Raw genomic sequence first — 19,252 nt, forward strand, 5'->3', positions numbered from 1 at the left:
GATTAAGGAAGGCAACCATATTGACCGCCATATTTAGAAACAACCAAAGAGAGCAACATTGCGAGGCCGGCGGGCGTGGGTCGCGAAGATCAGCTGGGTTGGGTCCCGAAGGTTGGCCGGTTGGTAAAAATGGGTCCCCGGAAAAAAGGTTTGAAGAACACTGTTTTAGATACACATGGGCTGTATATCTGTCTGAATCCTGGGTTGACCATAATTCACCACGGTCATTTTAGATGGCTACAGGACCAATCCAACAAGCCCGTGGTCGCCACTGGTCGCTTCGGGAGGAGGGGGATGTTGCACGTGATAGGTATTTTTGCTGTAACCTGTGCAGCAAGTCCACAGCAGCCGTTCACCCTCACGCTGGCACCACACCTCCCTGGATATAATGATAACTTATTGTCACAAGTAAGCTTCAATGAAGTTACTGTGAAAAGCCGCACATTCCAGTGCCTGTTTGGGGAGACCGGTACAGCAATTGAACCCGTGCAGCTGGGTTGCTCTACATTGCAAGCCAGCTGTTTAGCCCACTGTGCTAAATCAGCCCCTAATCTGATATCTGAGTTAAGGAGATTTTCAGCACGTTTAGATGCCATCGATTGAAGTTTGCATACCACACAGGTGCCCGCTTTGATGAAGGTTTTTACATCCTCATCATGCAGGGCAGTGCATTCAATCTGCACAGAGTGTGTCTCACTGCTGCTGGAGGCATTCAAACCCTGGATCTCGCCGCCTGCTCAGCGCAGCTTTTTCCAATTGGCTGTGGAAATCCTTGCTCCGCCCGACAAAGCATCAAGGTGACCTCTAGCCGCCCGCTGCAGACCAGCCTGACCGGGCCCCCTACACAGAAATGCGGCCAGCCCCTGCTGGAGGGCCAAATACAGACTGACCACATACCGTTCAGGGTTTACAGGACAAATGCAAAGTCAAAGGCAGCAACTACAATCCAACCATCTCCCGGAGATCACTGGAGTTATATTGGCTTTAAGGTGGCTGGTCGGGCAGAATCAGTGGAGAGAGAAGCTTTGACAAAAGAGCCACCCAGCCTACAAACGTTTGATCCCTTCTCTGTCCGCAGATGCTGCCAGCCCTGCTGAGATTGCCCAGCATTTTCTGTTTTAAGTTTTGAATTGTTTTGAATTGAGCTCCACTCGCACATTCTCCCCCCCCCCCCCCCCTTATTCTTTCTAATATAGCGCCTCTGACTAAACTGGAGACCCGCACTAATGTCTGTCCGTGTGTTGCACAGTGCCTGGCTGTTATTTTAACTCGCCACCATGTCCAGCATTTGGAAAGAGCAGCGAACCTCTCACTTTGACCGACCGCCCATCATTGCCCCAAAGCCCAGCTGCTTTCCAAAGTAATGGTCAGAAAGTGCAAATTAATCTCAAAAGATTTCTAAAAATCAGAAAAATGCAAAAAAAGCTAAACGAATAATTAAGGCAATCCTATCGTCGAGGCTGACTACTTTTCCAAGCTTATTTTCACTTTTTAACACGTTTTTTGAGACTGTTTGATTAACTTAAATTGTCAATTAAAAACAGAACTTCTTGGGGGGGGGGGCTTGATGGTTAAATATTTGACCAAATTAAACCCAGTGTTTGTACCCTAGGGTCGAGCCACATTGCAACTATTTCCACTCGGTCCTGGTCAAACATGTCCTTTAAACGTCCCCAGTGTAACTTTGATACCTTCTTCTGACAGCCATGGCGCCCCTCCTGAACTGTGACACCACGGGAAATTTATGGAGTGGCGCCCAATGCGGAATGTCCCCCCCCTCTCGCGATACATAGGGTGCTTATATTAGGTGTGAGGGAGGAGCGGCGTCTATTTGGTCCGCCGCGAATATCCCCGGAGGTCGCTGCTGCTTCTTGGTGCTGTTATACCAGCGGGCCCCCCCTCGTCAGGAATAGCTCTGCCCCGGAGATGGGTGACTACGCCATCAGCTTCCTCAAGGACTTTCTGACGGGCGGGATTGCCGCTGCCATCTCCAAGACGGCAGTGGCCCCCATCGAGAGGGTGAAATTGCTGCTCCAGGTGAGAGGGGGGAGTTTGTATATATACCGGTATGTATGTTTAACATGGATTGGTAAATCCTGAAACGGCCACCCCCCAACGTGCCAACACCGACTCTAGCCGAGTGGGCAACGCGTTTGCAAACTGGCTTGGCCCACACTCTGAAGTGGCTATAAAAAGAAGCCAGCGTCTCACTGGGATTGTTTTCCACTTTCTGTTTTTAGAATCAGGGGTTTGAAGCCAAAGTTTCGCCTCCCCCGCCCCCCCCCCCCCCCCCCGCCACTTTGTCACCACCAACCTCTGCCAGCAGCAGTTTTGCTGGAGGGGATGTTGGGGGACATCCCCCAAGCCCAGGTTTGGCTTCGCTTGGATTGTCCATCCGGTTTATTAAACATAAAACACAGGGGGAGGTTTGTAACCGACACCCGGTCACAGTTTTACAAGAAGGAGCCGTGGCAATGTCATTGCTCTGCTCGCACCTTTGGGATCCTGATGCCCAGTGAGATCCAACGCCGCAGATCTCCCCAATCTCTTCACAGGAGCTACTGGATTGAGATGGAGGGGGCCATCCCAAAATGTTTTGCACCAATCGTTGGAGTGGATGTTTGCTCTGGTGGGGAGGGCGGGTAACAGGATAACTGCAGAGGTCATCACCATAGGACAGGAAGAAGGCACCTTCTCAAGGGCAAATAGACAGGAGCTATAAATACTGACCCAATCGAAGCCCACATCCCATATAGAATTTTTTTTTAAAAATGTAGAACATTCAGCAAGAAATCCAATGGGAAATTCAGAGTAAACTAAGCAAGGAGTTTTGGGAATGTGGAACTCACTCCCACTGGGAGTGCTTGAAGGGAGATGGAAGAAAAGGTTTAATCTCTGTCCATTACCTGGGTCTACAAGTGGAGGCGGATACAGTCCTGGCTGCAGCAATGTGATGGATGGGTGGCCTTCGAGGCTGATCCATCTCAAACTGGTGCCTTGTCACATGAGATATTTGTTCGCTAGTCAAATATGCGCAGGGAAGCGAGCACTGACTACAATGGGCTTGATGCTGGAATTCAGTGAGCCCCGGTGGGACTGACTCTCCGAGCCTGCTCTCCTCCACCCGGGGCTCTCCTTCCAAAGTAACCCCCTCACTCAGTGAAAGTGTATCAGTTGTTTTGGATGGTGTTGGGAGGGGCCAGCGTGGTGTTTACATTGACGAATATTCGCTTTGAATCAGGCCGGCGCCGTTGTACAGCCTTTTTATTTGATCAGAGGCGAAGTTTAGCTTCTTTTGGTCGCCTTTTTGAACCATTTCAGCCTCCAGAGCCGAGGTCACCGGCCCGTTTAGTTATTCCTTGCAAAAGTCAAAAAATACTGCGGGCTGCTGGAAACCTGAACGGAAAACGGGGACGTGTTGGCACCGCTCAGCCGGTCTGGCAGCTTCTGTGGAGTGCTCTGGCGAGAGGTCACAGCCCTGAACTCTCTGTCCATCTCTTCACAGATGCTGCCAGACCTACTGACTATTTCTGGCATGTTTCTGTTTTCATACATATACCACCTTAGCCCATACTTTCCACTTGTTCACAAGATAGCATGAAAAATGTAGGTTCTTTCAGAATCCCAATTCCACCCTCTTCTCCATATGTCATCTGGAAAGTGCTTGAATTGATCCAGTGTCCCACCCTCAAATGCCCTTCTGTGTAAAGAAATATTTTCTGACCGAAACTTGAATTCCATAGTCTCAGAATTTTACAGCACAGAAAGAGACCCCTCCCTCAACCCATCGCGCCTGTGCCTGCCATCAAGCACCGATCTATTCTAATCCCACTTTCCTGTGGTAGCTTTGTGTGCTGGCGTTTCAAGTGCTCATCTAAATGTTTCTTCAGTATTGTCAGGGTTCCTGCCCCCACCACCCTTTTAGACAGCGAGTTCCAGGTTCCCACCGCCCTTTGGGTGAAATCCCCTTTAAATCTCCTGCCTATCACCTTACCTTTATGCCCCCTGGTTATTGCCCCATAAGATGATACGTAATAGGAACAGGAGTGGGCTGTTCGGCCCCTCAAGCCTGCTCCACCATCGAGTAGAACCATGGCTGATCCAACATTCCTCATGTCCACTTTCCTGCCCTTTTCCTCAACTAAGGGAAAGGTCTCTTCCTATCTATCCTATTTACATCCATCATAATTTTGTACAATTATGCCCTTTGGTCTTGTGTCTGCTGCTTCGGCAGAGCTCTCAACATTGTCTAAGATTTGCTTTCACAATCTCATACCTCAACAATGTGTCTGTTTCCTATGTGTAGACCGAGAGAGAGGGAGAGAGCTCCTCGCAATTTTCAGATTGTTGAGCTTCCTTCTTTTTTAAAAAATATGTTTTTATTAAGAATTTTTCAATAACAATATTTTCCACCTTACAAACAAACCCCCCACCCCCCGTAACAAAGAAAAGAAAAAGAACTTGTGTGGCAAGACATGAACATGGCAAGTCAATAAGATACAGAACTTTGTACATTGGATTCTTCCCGTACATGTCAGTTTTGGGATCATTCATGTGCTTTCTTGCTCAAATGCCCCCCAGTGAAACCCCCCTTTCTCCCGCCTCTCCCCCCCCCCCAACGAACAATGTCCCCCCCTACCCCCCCGGGTTGCTGCTGTCCGACCTTCATCTAACGCTCCGCGAGATGGTCTAGGAACGGTTGCCACCGCCTGTAGAACCCCTGCGCAGACCCTCTCAAGGCAAACTTTATCCTTTCCAACTTGATAAACCCAGCCATATCATTTATTCAGGCCTCCACGCTGGGAGCTTTGCCTCCTTCCACATTAGCAAGATCCTTCGCTGGGCTACTAGGGACGCAAAGGCCAGAATGCCGGCCTCTTTCGCCTCCTGCACTCCCGGCTCGTCCACTACTCCAAATAGTGCTAGCCCCCAGCTTGGCTTGACCCGGACTTTCACCACCTTAGATACTGTTCCCGCAACTCCCCTCCAATGCCGGACATGACCAAAACATATGGACATGGTTTGCCGGACTTGTTGAGCACCTCCCACATCTGTCCTCCACCCCAAAGAACCTAATCAGCCTTGCCCCAGTCATATGCGTCTATGAACCACCTTAAATTGTATCAGGCTAAGCCTGGCACACGAGGAAGAGGAATTAACCCTACTTAGGGCATCAGCCAACAGACCCTCCTCAATCTCCTCCCCCAACTCCTCCTCCCATTTACCCTTCAGCTCCTCTACCAGAGCCTCCCCCTCTTCTTTCATCTCCTGGTATATCGCCGACACCTTGCCCTCCCCGACCCATACGCCCAAAATCACCCTATCTTGAATCCCCTGTGCCGGGAGTAGTGGAAATTCCCTTACCTGCCGCCTCACAAACGCCTGTGACCAGTGGTGTGCCTCAGGGATCGGTGCTGGGTCCACTGTTATTTGTGATTTATATTAATGATTTGGATGAGAATTTAGGAGGCATGGTTAGTAAGTTTGCAGATGACACCAAGATTGGTGGCATAGTGAAGAAGGTTATCTAGGATTGCAACGGGATCTTGATCAATTAGGCCAGTGGGCCGACGAATGGCAGATGGAGTTTAATTTAGATAAATGTGAGGTGATGCATTTTGGCAGTTCGAATCAGGCCAGGACCTACTCAATTAATGGTATGGCGTTGGGGAGAGTTATAGAACAAAGAGATCTAGGAGTACAGGTTCATAGCTCCTTGAAGGTGGAGTCGCAGGTGGACAGGGTGGTGAAGAAGGCATTCGGCATGCTTGGTTTCATTGGTCAGAACATTGAATACAGGAGTTGGGACGTCTTGTTGAAGTTGTACAAGACATTGGTACGGCCACACTTGGAATACTGTGTGCAGTTCTGGTCACCCTATTATAGAAAGGATATTATTAAACTGGAAAGAGTGCAGAAAAGATTTACTAGGATGGTGCCGGGACTTGATGGTTTGAGTTATAAGGAGAGGCTGGATAGACTGGGACTTTTTTCCTTGGAGCGTAGGAGGCTTAGGGGTGATCTTATAGAGGTCTATAAAATAATGAGGGGCATAGATAAGGTAGATAGTCAACATCTTTTCCCAAAGGTAGGGAGTCTAAAACTAGAGGGCATAGGTTTAAGGTGAGAGGGGAGAGATTCAGAAGGGCCCAGAGGGGCAATTTCTTCACTCAGAGGGTAGTGAGTGTCTGGAATGGGCTGCCAGAGGTAGTAGTAGAGGCGGGTACAATTGTGTCTTTTAAAAAACATGTAGATAGTTACATGGGTAAGATGGGTATAGAGGGTTATGGGCCAAGTGCGGGCAACTGGGACTAGCTTAATGGTAAAAACTGGGCGACATGGACTGGTTGGGCCGAAGGGCCTGTTTCCATGCTGTAAACTTCTATGATTCTATGTACCTGAAAGCATTTCCCGGGGGTAGCCCAAACTTTTCCTCCAGTGCCCCTAAGCTCGCAAACGTCCCGTCAATGAACAGGAACCCCATTCTTCTAATCCCTACCCGATGCCAGCTCTGAAATCACCCGTCCATCCTTCCTGGGACAAACCGATGACTGTCTCTGATCGGGGACCACGCCGAGGCTCCCGTCGCACCCCTATGCCGTCTCCACTGCTCCCAGATCTTTAGCGTTGCCGCCACCACCGGGCTCATGGTATACCTTGTCAGCGAGAGCGGCAGCGGTGCCGCCACCAGCGCCCCCAGGCTCGTTCCTTTGCAGGACGCCATCTCCAACCTCTTCCACGCCGCCCCCTCTCCCTCCATCACCCACTTACGGATCATTGCCACGTTGGCTGCCCAATAATAACCACCCAGATTCGGCAACGCCAACCCTCCTCTATCTCTGCTATGCTCCAAGAACCCCCTCCTTACCCGCGGGGTCTTGCTCGCCCACACAAATCCCGTAATGCTCCTGCTTACCCTCTTAAAAAAGGCCTTAGTGATCACAATTGGGAGGCATTGGAATACAAAAAGAAATCTCGGGAGGACCACCATTTTAACCGACTGTACCCTACCCGCCAGCGAGAGTGGCAACATGTCCCACCTTTTAAAATCCTCCTCCATCTGTTCCACCAACCGCGTCAAATTAAGTTTGTGCAGTGCCCCCCCAGCTCCTGGCTACCTGAATCCCCAAGTATCGAAAGCTCCTATCCGCCCTCCTCAACGTTAGGTCGTCTATCCCTCTTCCCTGGTCCCCCGGATGGATCACAAAGAGCTCACTCTTTCCCACATTGAGCTTATAGCCCGAAAAGTCTCCAAACTCCCGTAGGATCTGCATTACCTCAACCATATCCTCCACTGGATCCGTCACATACAGCAACAGGTCGTCTGCGTACAGCAACACTCGATGTTCCTCTCCCCCTCGAACCACCCCCTTCCATTTCCCCGACTCCCTTAATGCCATGGCCGAAGGTTCAATTGCTAATGCAAACAGCAGAGGGGACAGGGGGCACCCCTGCCTCGTCCCTCGATACAGCCGGAAATACTCCGACCTCCGCCGGTCCGTAACCACACTCGCCACCGGGGCTTTATACAGGAGCTTAACCCAACTGATAAACCTTCCCCCGAACCCAAACCTCCTCAGCACTTCCAAGAGATACTCCCACTCGACCTGATCGAAGGCCTTCTCCGCGTCCATGGCTGTCACTATCTCCGCTTCTCCCTCCACCGATGGCATCATTATCACATTTAGGAGCCTTCGCACATTAGTATTTAACTGCCTACCCTTTACGAATCCCGTCTGGTCCTCGTGAATCACCCCCGGGACACAGTCCTCAATCCTCGTGGCCAACATTTTTGCCAGCAACTTAGCATCTACATTAAGGAGCGAGATCGGTCTATATGACCCACATTGCAGTGGGTCCTTATCCTGCTTCAGGATCAAAGAGATCGTCGCTTCCGACATTGTCGGGGGCAGGGTCCCCCCCTCCCTTGATTCATTGAAGGTCCTTACCAGCAACGGGGCTAACAGGTCTACATACTTCCTATAAAACTCCACCGGGAACCCATCCGGCCCCGGGGCCTTCCCTGCCTGCATGCTCCCCAGTCCTTAAACCAGCTCCTCCACCCCAATTGGCGCCCCCAAACCAGCACCTCCACCCTTGGGAACCTCAACTGATCCAAGAATCACCGCATCCCCTCTTTTCCCCCTGGGGGCTGGGACCTATACAGTTCCTCGTAAAAGGCCTTAAAAGCCTCATTCACTTTCCCTGCACTCAGCACAATAGTTCCTCTGCCATCTTTGACTCCACCTATTTCCCTCGCTGCCATCCTCTTACGAAGCTGGTGTGCCAGCATCCGGCTCGCCTTCTCCCCATATTCATATATCGCCCCCTGTGCCTTCCTCCACTGAGCCTCTGCCTTCCCTGTGGTCAACAGGTCGAACTCCGTCTGGAGACTTCGTCTCTCCCTGAGTAATCCCTCTTCAGGGGCCTCTGCATATCTCCTGTCCACCCTTAAAATCTCCCCCACCAACCTCTCCCTTTCCCTGCCCTCTCTCTTCACCCTGTGAGCCCTAATGGAGATTAACTCTCCCCTGACCACCGCCTTCAGCACCTCCCATACTACTCCCACCTGCACCTCCCCGTTGTCGTTAGCCTCCAGATACCTTTCAATACACACCCACACCCTCCCGCACACTTCCTCGTCTGCCAGTAGTCCCACATCCAACCTCCACAACGGGCGTTGGTCCCTCACCTCCCCCAGCTCCAGCTCCACCCAGTGCAGGGCATAGTCTAAAAATGGCTATGGCCGAATACTCCGTTCCCTCCACTTTCGGGATCAGTGCCCTGCCCAAAACAAAAAAATCTATCTGGGAGTAGGCCTTGTGTACGTGGGAGAAAAAAGAAAATTCTCTGGCCAAAGGCCTGACGAATCTCCACGGATCTACTCCCCCCATCTGATCCATAAACCCCCTAAGCACCTTGGCTGCCGCCGGCCTCTTCCACGTCCTAGATCTGGAGCGATCTAATGCTGGGTCCAGCACCGTTTTAAAATCCCCACCCATTATCAAGCTCCCTACCTCCAGGTCTGGAATATGCCCCAACATCCGTTTCATGAATCCATCATCGTCCCAGTTCAGGGCATATACATTCACCAGTACCACCTCCGTCCACGGCAACCTACCACTCACCATCACGTATCGGCCTCCCTTGTCCGCTACTATGTTCTTGGCCTCAAACGACACCCGCTTTCCCACCAGTATTGCCACCCCTCTATTCTTCGCATCCAGCCCCGAATGGAACACCTGTCCCACCCATCCCCTCCTTAACCTGACCTGGTCCGCCACATTCAGATGTGTCTCCTGAAGCATGGCCACGTCTGCCTTCAGTCCCTTTAGGTGCGCGAACACTTGGGCCCTCTTAACCGGCCCATTTAGGCCTCTCACATTCCACATGATCAGCCGGATTGGGCCCCCCCCCCCAAGCCGACTAGCCATCTCCTATATTAGGCCAGTCCCGTGCTCGTGCCTCCCGCACCCTCCAGTCCCCCAGGCGGGGAACCCCCACCCCGACCACATCTAGCTCTTTTGCTCCCCCCATATTACTTCTGTGAGTCAGCTGACTTCTGCTGACCCCGGCCTCCCCCGCCTTCCCGTTGATCTCCCCCGTGTGGGAGTCTCTCCTCCTCCTTACCTTCCTCCATCCCCCCCCTTTTGGCGCGGGAAAAAGCCCGCGCTTTCCTGAACCAGCCCGCCCCCTGTGGCGCAGCTCCTGTTGCGGCCATTATCCCAGTTCCCTCATCCCCAAGTCTCACCTCCCTCCAGCACCGACGCCCACATTCCCCATCATCATCATCTTGTCTACAGAAAAGAAAAAGGAAATTTTAGGAATTTTAACCTGAACTCTGCACACATCCCCATCCATCATCCCACCTATAAAATATTCTTTACCCATATTTACAACCCCATATAAAACCACATCCCCTCAGTTCGAGTCCAGTTTTTCCGTCTGTTTAAAGGTCCAAGCCTCTTCTGGCGTTTCAAAATAATGGTGTCTGTCCTGATAAATGACCCATAGTCGCGCAGGCTGCAGTATGCCAAACCTGACTCTTTTTTAATGCAGCACAGCCTTGGCCCGGTTGAAGCCAGCTCTACTCTTTGCCACCTCCGCACTCCAATCCTGGTATACTCGGATCACCGCGTTCTCCCATCTCCTGCTCCGCACCTTCTTGGCCCATCTCAGCACACTTTCTTTGTCCGCGGAGCGATGGAACCTTGCCACTATCGCCCTTGGCGGCTCATCAGCCTTGGGTCTCCTCGCCAGGACCCGGTGAGCCCCTTCCAGCTCCAGGGGGGTCAGAGAGGCCTCCGCACCCATCAGCGAATGGAGCATTGTACTCACGTACGCCCCGGCATCAGCTCCCTCCACTCCTTCGGGAAGACCCAGAATCCGGAGGTTTTCCTCCTCGACCTGTTCTCCAGGACCTCAATTCTCTCAGCCCACCTCCTGTGCACCGCCTCGTGCGCCTCCATTTTTACCGCCAGGCCCAGGATCTCGTCCTCGTTGGTATTTACTTTATCATTCCCCTCACGGATCTCCACCGCCTGGGTCTTCTGGGTCTCCCTCAGCCCCTCGATCGCCAATAGCATCGGCGCCAGCACCTCCTTTTTCAGCTCCTCCACACATAGCTTGAGGAACTCCTGCTGGTCTGGCCCCCACTCCGCCACCTTGCCTTCTTCCCCTCGTTTTGGTCTCTGCTCCAGGACCCCTTTCCTCGACGTTCCAGCGCTGATCTCTGCCATAAATTGTGAGGGGGGACCTCGCTGCACCTTCCCACATGGGATTGATTTAAAAAAAAGCTCCGTTGGGGCTCCTCTAGAGAGCCCGAAAGTCCGTTGCTGCGGGAGCTGCCAAAACGTGTGGCTTAGCTCCGCATCGCCGCAACCGGAAGTCGAGCTTTCCTCTCCAACAGTTTGGAGGACTCCTCACTTTGTTGTGACAAATTTCTGCAGGATTCCAGGGGAAGGAGTTCAGCATCAGCATGACCTCTGGGTTTAAGCTACTCTGCGCCATTGTGTAGATAATGTCGAGTGCGGAGTGAATAGAATGTTCCCTGGGTGTTTTCCAACTTTTTCCCAGGTCCCTGTTGTCTCGGTCCCACTTCAGCAACACCCCCCCCCCCCCTGTTGTCTCAGTCCCACTTCAGCAACACCCCCCCCCCCCCCCCACCCCAAATCTTTTTACAAAACTGATATAGGGTTTCAGCAGTAAAACATTTGAATATGTATCCTCCGGAATCAAGGACAGTTTGAAAAGGTGCTTCCACTTTAACTGTTTGACCTCACTGTTTAATTTTAACCAGAGGGAATAATTAGATACTTAGGAGGCGGGTAACATGATCGTTACATCAGGAGCTCATCATGGTGGTGGGTGGGGAAATCATGAGTCAAATCCGGGCCAGGTCTTAAGCTAATTTCGTGACAAAACATTAAATGTGATCCAAGGGACAGTTGCTTTTTTAATGGATTGAGATGCACCAGAAACCGACTTGGTGCAGCCATATGAACACTGCATTCGCAATAGCGGGTCAGAGGCTGGGAGTCCTGTACACAGTAACACACCTCCTGAACCCCCAATGCCTGTCCACAAAATTCCTCTTTCTTTCCATATTCCAGAATTCCCACCAACCTCGCCACGCACTCTGCTATTGGTCCTGTAACATTCCTTGGATTATTATTTTAAGGGCTATTTTGTAACGACAGTTAATATGAGGACGAATCAAAAACGGCAACCCCTAAATGGGCCTGAAGTAACAATAATTTCTTAACTTTTGTTTGAACTACTTCAGGTGCAACATGCCAGCAGGCAGATTACGGTAGAAACACAGTACAAGGGCATCATAGACTGTGTGGTCCGTATTCCGAAAGAGCAGGGATTTATATCGTTTTGGCGTGGGAACCTGGCCAACGTGATCAGATACTTCCCAACTCAGGCTCTCAACTTCGCCTTCAAGGACAAGTACAAGACGATCTTCCTCGGAGGTGTTGATAAGAAGACACAGTTCTGGCGTTACTTTGCTGGGAACCTGGCCTCGGGGGGAGCAGCCGGAGCCACCTCCCTCTGTTTTGTTTACCCGCTGGACTTTGCCCGAACGCGGTTGGCAGCTGATGTGGGCAAGGGCCTGAATGAGAGAGAGTTCAGTGGTCTGGCCAACTGCATCAGCAAGATCTTTAAGTCAGATGGCATCAGGGGCCTCTACCAGGGATTCAACGTCTCAGTCCAAGGCATCATCATCTACCGAGCTGCCTACTTTGGTGTCTACGATACTGCGAAAGGTGAGAAGAAAACTGCATGTGCTAGCAGCGGGTCATGTCCTGAATATTAGTGTCTACGTGTTGGGAATATTTCAGGACATAGGTTAGTGTGTATTTGTTGGAATATTTTGGGACATGTGTTAGTGTGTACTTGTTGGAATATTTCAGGACATAGGTTATGTGTACTTGTTGGAATATTTCAGGACATAGGTTTGTGTGTATGTGTTGGAATATTTTGGGACACTGTAACCTCTATCATAAAATATTCCTACACACACACACTAACCTGTGTCCCGAAATATTCCAATATATACACACTAACCTGTGTCCTGAAATATTCCAACACACTAACCACAATGATTTTAATTTATAATGATGCATTTGAAAGATGATCTTCATCAAAATTAGATAAACGCAGAAATGACATTTTAAATTAAAACTCATGGATTATTTTTGTTTTAAAAAAAAAACCAGCCCTCGTCAATCTCATCAGTCACTTTGTGGAAGTTTGGTGGTTGCCACACTATAGGAAGGAAATGATTGCACTAGAGGAGATTTACCAGGATCTTGCCTGGGTTGAAGCGTTTCAGCTAAGAAGAGAGATTAATTAGGCAGGGTCATTTTCCTTAGAGCAGAGAAGGCTGAGGGTTCCTAATTGAGGTGGACAAAATTATGAGGGACATAAGTAGGGTAGATAAGAATAGACTGTTCCCCTTAGTAGAGGAGCCAATAACCAGGGGTATAAATTTAAGGAGATTTAGAGGGAATTTGAGGAAATGCTTTTTCACCCAGAGGGTGATGGGAATCTGGAACTCACTGTCTGAAAGGGTGGTAGAGGCAGGAACTCTCACAACATTTAAGAAGCATTTAGATGAGCACTTGGAACGCCTTGGCGTACAATTACTGGAAAATGGGATTAGAATAGATAGGTGCTTGTTGGCAGGGGCATATATGATGGGCCAAAGGCCTCTTGCTGTGCTGTAAAACTCTGACGTTAGTCAAGTTTGCCATTTATCAATGAACATCAAACAAATAAACTGCCTGTCAATTCATCATCAGGTATGATGCCGGATCCCAAGAACGTGCACATTCTGATCAGTTGGATGATCGCACAGAGTGTGACAGCAGTGGCTGGCCTGGTGTCCTATCCCTTTGACACTGTCCGTCGGCGCATGATGATGCAGTCAGGTCGTAAGGGAGGTAAGTGTGAAATCCATTCATTGTTAACCTGTTTTTTTAAAAAAAATCAGTTTGCTGCAAATAAATTTAAATAACACACTCACGCATAAAATCTTTCCGCCTAATTGAATAATTAAATGATCCTTGAGGGTGTAGCAATGGCACTGACTCATAGAATTTATAGTGCAGAAGGAGGCCATTCAGCCCATCAAGTCTGCACCGGCTCTTGGAAAGAGCGCCCTACCCAAGGTCAACACCTCCACCCTATCCCCATAATCCAGTAACCCTACCCAACACTAAGGGCAATTTTGGACACTAAGGGCAATTTATCATGGCCAATCCACCTAACCTGGACATCTTTGGACTGTGGGAGGAAACCGGAGCACCCGGAGGAAACCCACGCACACACTGGGAGGACGTGCAGACTCCGCACAGTCAGTGACCCAAGCCGGAATCGCACCTGGGACCCTGGAGCTGTGAAGCAATTGTGCTATCCACAATGCTACCGTGCTGCCCTTTTGGAGTTATACTGCTACTTCCCCGTTCTCAACATTTCCTTTAAGACTGTGAAGCCTGTTCTAGTCCCAGAGACATCAATCACCATATGGAGCGCCATATAGGCATTCTTCCTTTAACTGAACTTTTTTAAATTAATATCCCCGTTGGGTAGTACACAGCTTGAATGTAAAGTAAAGTACGCTTATTGTCACAAGTAGTCTTCAAATGAAGTTACTGTGAAAAGCCCCTAGTACATTTTGTTGAAGATTTTCATATTGCACTCATCCGGACAATTGCAAGTCACAGGAAATCACAACCTCTTGGTATTAAATAAACAAAACCCTCTTCTTAACTCAGAAAAAGAATCACATGGACTCTTTCTCTCTCCACTGATTCTACCCAACACACTTGAGGTTTTCCAGCATTTTTTGTTTTTATTTCAGATTACCATCCCCTGCAATATTTTGCTTTTATTATAACCCCTTGATGTTCTTGCCATTTTCTTGATGAGTGCAAGAAGCAAGGCTTTGAGAAGGTGTAGTTTTTCAGCAATTTTAAAAAAATATATTTTCATGGGATGTGACCAACATTTGTTGCCCGATTGAGTGGTTTGCCTTGGCCATTTCAGTTCAGAGGAAGTTAAGAATCAACCACATTGCTATGGGTCTGGAGTCACATGTAGACCAGGCCAGGTAAGGACGGCAGAACTGTTAGTGAACCAAATGAGATTTTAAACAGTAATCAGTGACATTGCATGGTTACCATTACTGAGACTAGCTTTCAGTTATTTGCTTGCATCTAAATTCCACCAACTGCGATGATGCAATTTGAACCCTTGCCGCCAAAGCATTCATCCAGGCCGCTGGATTACTAATCTAGTGATGTTACCACTATGCCACAATCTCCCACTATAAAATGCAGTGATTTATATTGCAGCCTGTGACTTTAGTTTTGAAAGCCACAACGATTGGGTCCCAAGGTAAATCTAATCCAGACATATACTGCCATGTTCATATTACTAGATGCAGAAACCCTTTTACCTGAATGCAAAGTGTCTGTAGTTTATATTTATTCCAACTTGTTGCTTTCTTAACAGATGACCCATATCTATTTTAATTTCTCCATTATTTGAAAATGCATTTTTTTTTCTCGCCTCTCTCCCCATCCCATTCTTTAGCCTAATTTATACAATATCTTCTCGATTTCTTTCTCTCTCTTGGAGGACATATTTGACATTAGTTCAGTGCTAACCTCCATGTGCAAGATTAAGACTATTTTGCATGAGGAGCATTGTTGCAACCACTCACATGTAATACAATGCTGTGGGTGTTGACACCAACATATTATCCTGAGAATAATTTTTTTTTAAATGTTTTTTTATTTAGAGTACCCAGTTCTTTTTTTATTGTAATTACGGGGCAATTTAACGTGGCCGGTTTACCTGCACATCTTTTTGGGTTGTGGGGGAAAGACCCATGCAGACACGAGGAGAATGTGCAGACTCCACACGGACAGTGACCCGGGGCCGGGATCAAACCTGGGTCCTCGGCAGGTGAGGCAGCAATGCCTGAGAGTTTTTTTTTCTTTTTTTTAAAATAAATTTAGTGTACCCAATTCATTTTTTCCAATTAAGGGGCAATTTAGCGTGGCCAATCCACCTAGCCTGCAATGCTAACCACTGTGCCACCGTGCTGCCCTGCCTGAGAATATTTATGATGCGACTTAACATGTTTGAAAGCTGGAACAAATTATAGCACAGATTGGGAGCTCAAAGAAATAGAAACACAACTGTGTCCAGGCATGGGCACAATAGTCTAAATGGCCTTTTACCTTTGCTGTACTTTGTTGCATATGTGACGTTTTTCCACTTCAGCCTCCTGCTGCTCTGTGGCCTCTCACAGCTGGATTGGCACTCATTGCTGTGGACCCAGGCTCAATAGAAACTAGGGTGAGAGAGACTGCTCAAACTCATTTCACAGATGAGCCATTTCGCAGAACCTTTACAGATGCACCATAAAAAGCATCCTATCTGGCTGCATCAGAGCCTGGTATGGCAACTGCTCGGCACAAGACCGTAAGAAACTTCAGAGAGTCGTGAACACAGCCCAGTCCACCACACAAACCTGCCTCCCATCCATTGACTCCATCCACACCTCCCGCTGCCAAGGGAAAGTGGGCAGCATAATCAAAGACCCCTCCCACCCGGCTTACTCACTCTTCCAACTTCTTCCATCGGGCAGAAGATACAAAAGCCTGAGAACTCGCACGAACAGACTCAAAAACAGCTTCTTCCCCGCTGTTACCAGACTCCTAAACGACCCTCTTATGGGCTCACCTCATTAACACTACACCCTGTATGCTTCACCCAATGCCGGTGTTTGTGCAGTTACATTGTGTACCTTGTGTTGCCCGATTATGTATTTTCTTTTATTTCCTTTTCTTTTCATGTACTTAATGATCTGTTGAGCTGCTTGCAGAATAATACTTTTCACTGTACCTCGGTACACGTGACAATAAACAGAAATCCAAATCCACACAGGGGTGTAGGGGTGTCTTACAGGCTGTAGACAAAGGAAGTTTTCATTTCATCACTTTGAGTTGGGCTTAAACCCAGACCAGAGATGAAAAGCCAGCCCTCGACCTATTGAACCAGCTAGCTATTAGTCTTTAACATAAGTGAAAAATCATAAACAAACATCTTTACTATTTCTATATTCTCCATTTAGCATTACAACAACTTTCATTTTATAGAATTGCTCCAATAAAAATCATTCATTGGTGGGTTAGAAAGAGGTGAAAAGTACCTTTATTTGATACATTTTGTTGGACATATGAAAACACCAGTTAACACTAAATAAACATAATGCTTTTCAAAACATTATTGAAGTATAAATCTTAATATATGTGAAACAATATTCTGATATACAGTTGCAGATCATTTCTTGATAAACTAGCATTAACATTGTGGCACGAGCATTAATACTATGCTTGACCATCACCTTGTAGCACAGATGCTTAAACATCACCTTGTAGCATAGATACCAAGTGCTACACTATTGGAGCTCCAAAGCACTCTGCCATAGGTTTGTGCCTAAAATTCCCCAGACTCGGTGAGTTACTGATCTCAGTTGAGCTAGGTATTCTCCATAGAAAAAGAGGTAGACATAACCATTCTGAATAGATCATTATGGCTGACAATACAGACTCAGCACTAGGCACCTTAAAACAGTTAACTTGTTCACTCTTTTGGACAGAATTATGCCGGAAGATCAAGAACATTTGGAACATGCTGCTGAAATACCTTATTTTAAAGAGAGATATGGGAAAATCTAATAAGCACATTGTATACCATCACTAACACCAGGTAGACGCCACCTCGGGCAATAAACACATTGAAAAACTATTTATTATATGCTCCAGAGTCCCTGGAAAAGTGGATTATCAACATTCCAGTTGCACAAATAATTATGCTGTTCAAGTGATTGTTATAAATTATTTAAATTAATTATCTTTTTTTAATAATCTTTATTGTCACAAGTAGGCTTACATTAACACTGCAATGAACTTACTGTGAAAAGCCCCTAATCGCCACATTCCGGCGCTGTTCAGGTACACGGAGGGAGAATTCAGAATGTCCAAATTACCTAACAGCACGTCTTTCGGAATTTATGGGAGGAAACTGGAACACCCAGAGGAAACCCACGCAGACACGTGGAGAGTGAGCAGACTCCGCACAGACAGTGACCCCAGCCGGGAATCGAACCTGGGACACTGACGCTGTGAAGCAACAGTGCTAACCACTGTGCCACCATGCTGCCCAATGTTCTCTTGTTTGATTCATCAGTTAAATTATAAGGTTGCACTTATTCCTTCATATTAATTATTGTGCATTCTTAAAAAAGAGGAAATCTGACATGAAGATCATGCCTTGTATCCTGTGCCCAAAGGCAGGTCCTTGCCTCGGTGTCTGCTTGTGCTTCACCCTGAGCTATTTTCTTGGCAGTTTGTCATTGCCTTCCACTCTGAAGGGCAGGGTGAAGAGGCTACCAAGTCTACATCAGCTGGAATGGGAATCAAACTCGCACTTTGGTGTTAACCAAAAACACACACTAGCTATCTAGCCAACTGAGCTACCTGGCTCCTTTATGTGAAAGAATTATAGGCACAGAAAATACTGTAGACACCAGTGATTGAGTTATGCATGTAGTAACATAGGCCTGAGAGAAGAAACATTGGGATCCATCACTTTGCCAGTGAATAAAGTATATTTTGCAGTGAGTGAATAATACATATTCTAACTTTGCTGTTGTAATGTCTTAACAGCTGATATTATGTACAAGGGCACAATCGACTGCTGGAAGAAGATTATAAAAGATGAAGGAGGTAAAGCATTCTTCAAAGGTGCCTGGTCGAATGTATTGAGAGGAATGGGTGGTGCCTTCGTACTGGTACTGTATGATGAAATCAAAAAATATGTCTAAGGTCCAACTCCCTCACTCCACTGAAAACTATACAAAGTTAGAAAACTGTAATATATCGTAGCAGGAACAATGGTTTCAACAATCATGACTACCTTTGAGGATTCAGATAGCTGAACAAAAGCAGTTGCAGGTTGGGGAATAAAAACAAATGTGAACAGGTTTTATGCATTAATAAACGGTCAAGTTTAGCCTTTGGGTTTGTTATCCATGTATTAAATTCCATAGCCTTATCCCCATGCAAACTGTACATATTTTACTCATGGTTTTACCAGTTTTTTTGTGGGTGGTGACGAATTTCTGTATTTAATACACGTACTCCATGAATGGTTATATTCTAATTACTACAGATATGCACATTGTTTAGAATTGATCCTAACCAAACAAATGTATTTATGGTCCTAACTAAATCAAATGTATTTATTAAGACTGCCTAATGTACACAATTTTCAATAAAACTCCATCTTGAACTGAGCTGTGCTGCTACTTTTTGACAACTTTGAAATATGTACATTGTTGTGAATATGGGTGTGTGCTTTTAAACCGCCTTGTGTACCCATTGGTGAATCAAGAAGGGTCGGTACACACTCGATGGGCCGAATGGCCTCCTTCTATAATTCTAAGAAGAGAATTATAGCAAAAGAGTGAGTAATGGTGATGTTGAGTGGAGCAGATACATTTTTAAAAATAATCTTTTATTGTCACAAGTAGGCTTACATTAACACTACAGTGAAGTTACTGTGAAAAGCCCCGAGTCGCCACATTCCGGCGCCTGTTCAGGTACATAGAGGGAGAATTCGGAATGTCCAAATTACCTAATGCAATGGATAAAGGCATCCATTGCAT

At 47.5% G+C, this 19,252-nt stretch overlaps 1 protein-coding gene across 1 annotated transcript; it reads left to right on the forward strand.

Annotated features, from left to right (window-relative positions):
- The first annotated feature begins 1,821 nt into the window (after window positions 1-1,821).
- slc25a4 (solute carrier family 25 member 4) lies at window positions 1,822-18,565 on the forward strand. Its single transcript, XM_072515881.1, has 4 exons — window positions 1,822-2,037; window positions 11,786-12,272; window positions 13,311-13,451; window positions 18,252-18,565. Exons 1-4 carry the CDS (start codon window positions 1,927-1,929, stop codon window positions 18,407-18,409), a joined length of 897 nt encoding a protein of 298 aa, XP_072371982.1. The 5' UTR covers window positions 1,822-1,926; the 3' UTR covers window positions 18,410-18,565.
- Window positions 18,566-19,252: the final 687 nt, after the last annotated feature.

The sequence above is a fragment of the Scyliorhinus torazame genome, chromosome 9 (assembly GCF_047496885.1).
Source record: "Scyliorhinus torazame isolate Kashiwa2021f chromosome 9, sScyTor2.1, whole genome shotgun sequence".
NCBI classification, from domain to species: domain Eukaryota; kingdom Metazoa; phylum Chordata; class Chondrichthyes; order Carcharhiniformes; family Scyliorhinidae; genus Scyliorhinus; species Scyliorhinus torazame.

Coding starts and splice junctions, on each gene's coding strand:
- slc25a4 (XM_072515881.1), top strand. CDS start 1,927: ATGGGTGACTACGCCATCAGCTTCCTCAAGGACTTTCTGACGGGCGGG. Junction 12,273..13,310: donor TGTCTACGATACTGCGAAAG/GTGAGAAGAAAA, acceptor ATTCATCATCAG/GTATGATGCCGGATCCCAAG. Junction 13,452..18,251: donor GCAGTCAGGTCGTAAGGGAG/GTAAGTGTGAAA, acceptor ATGTCTTAACAG/CTGATATTATGTACAAGGGC.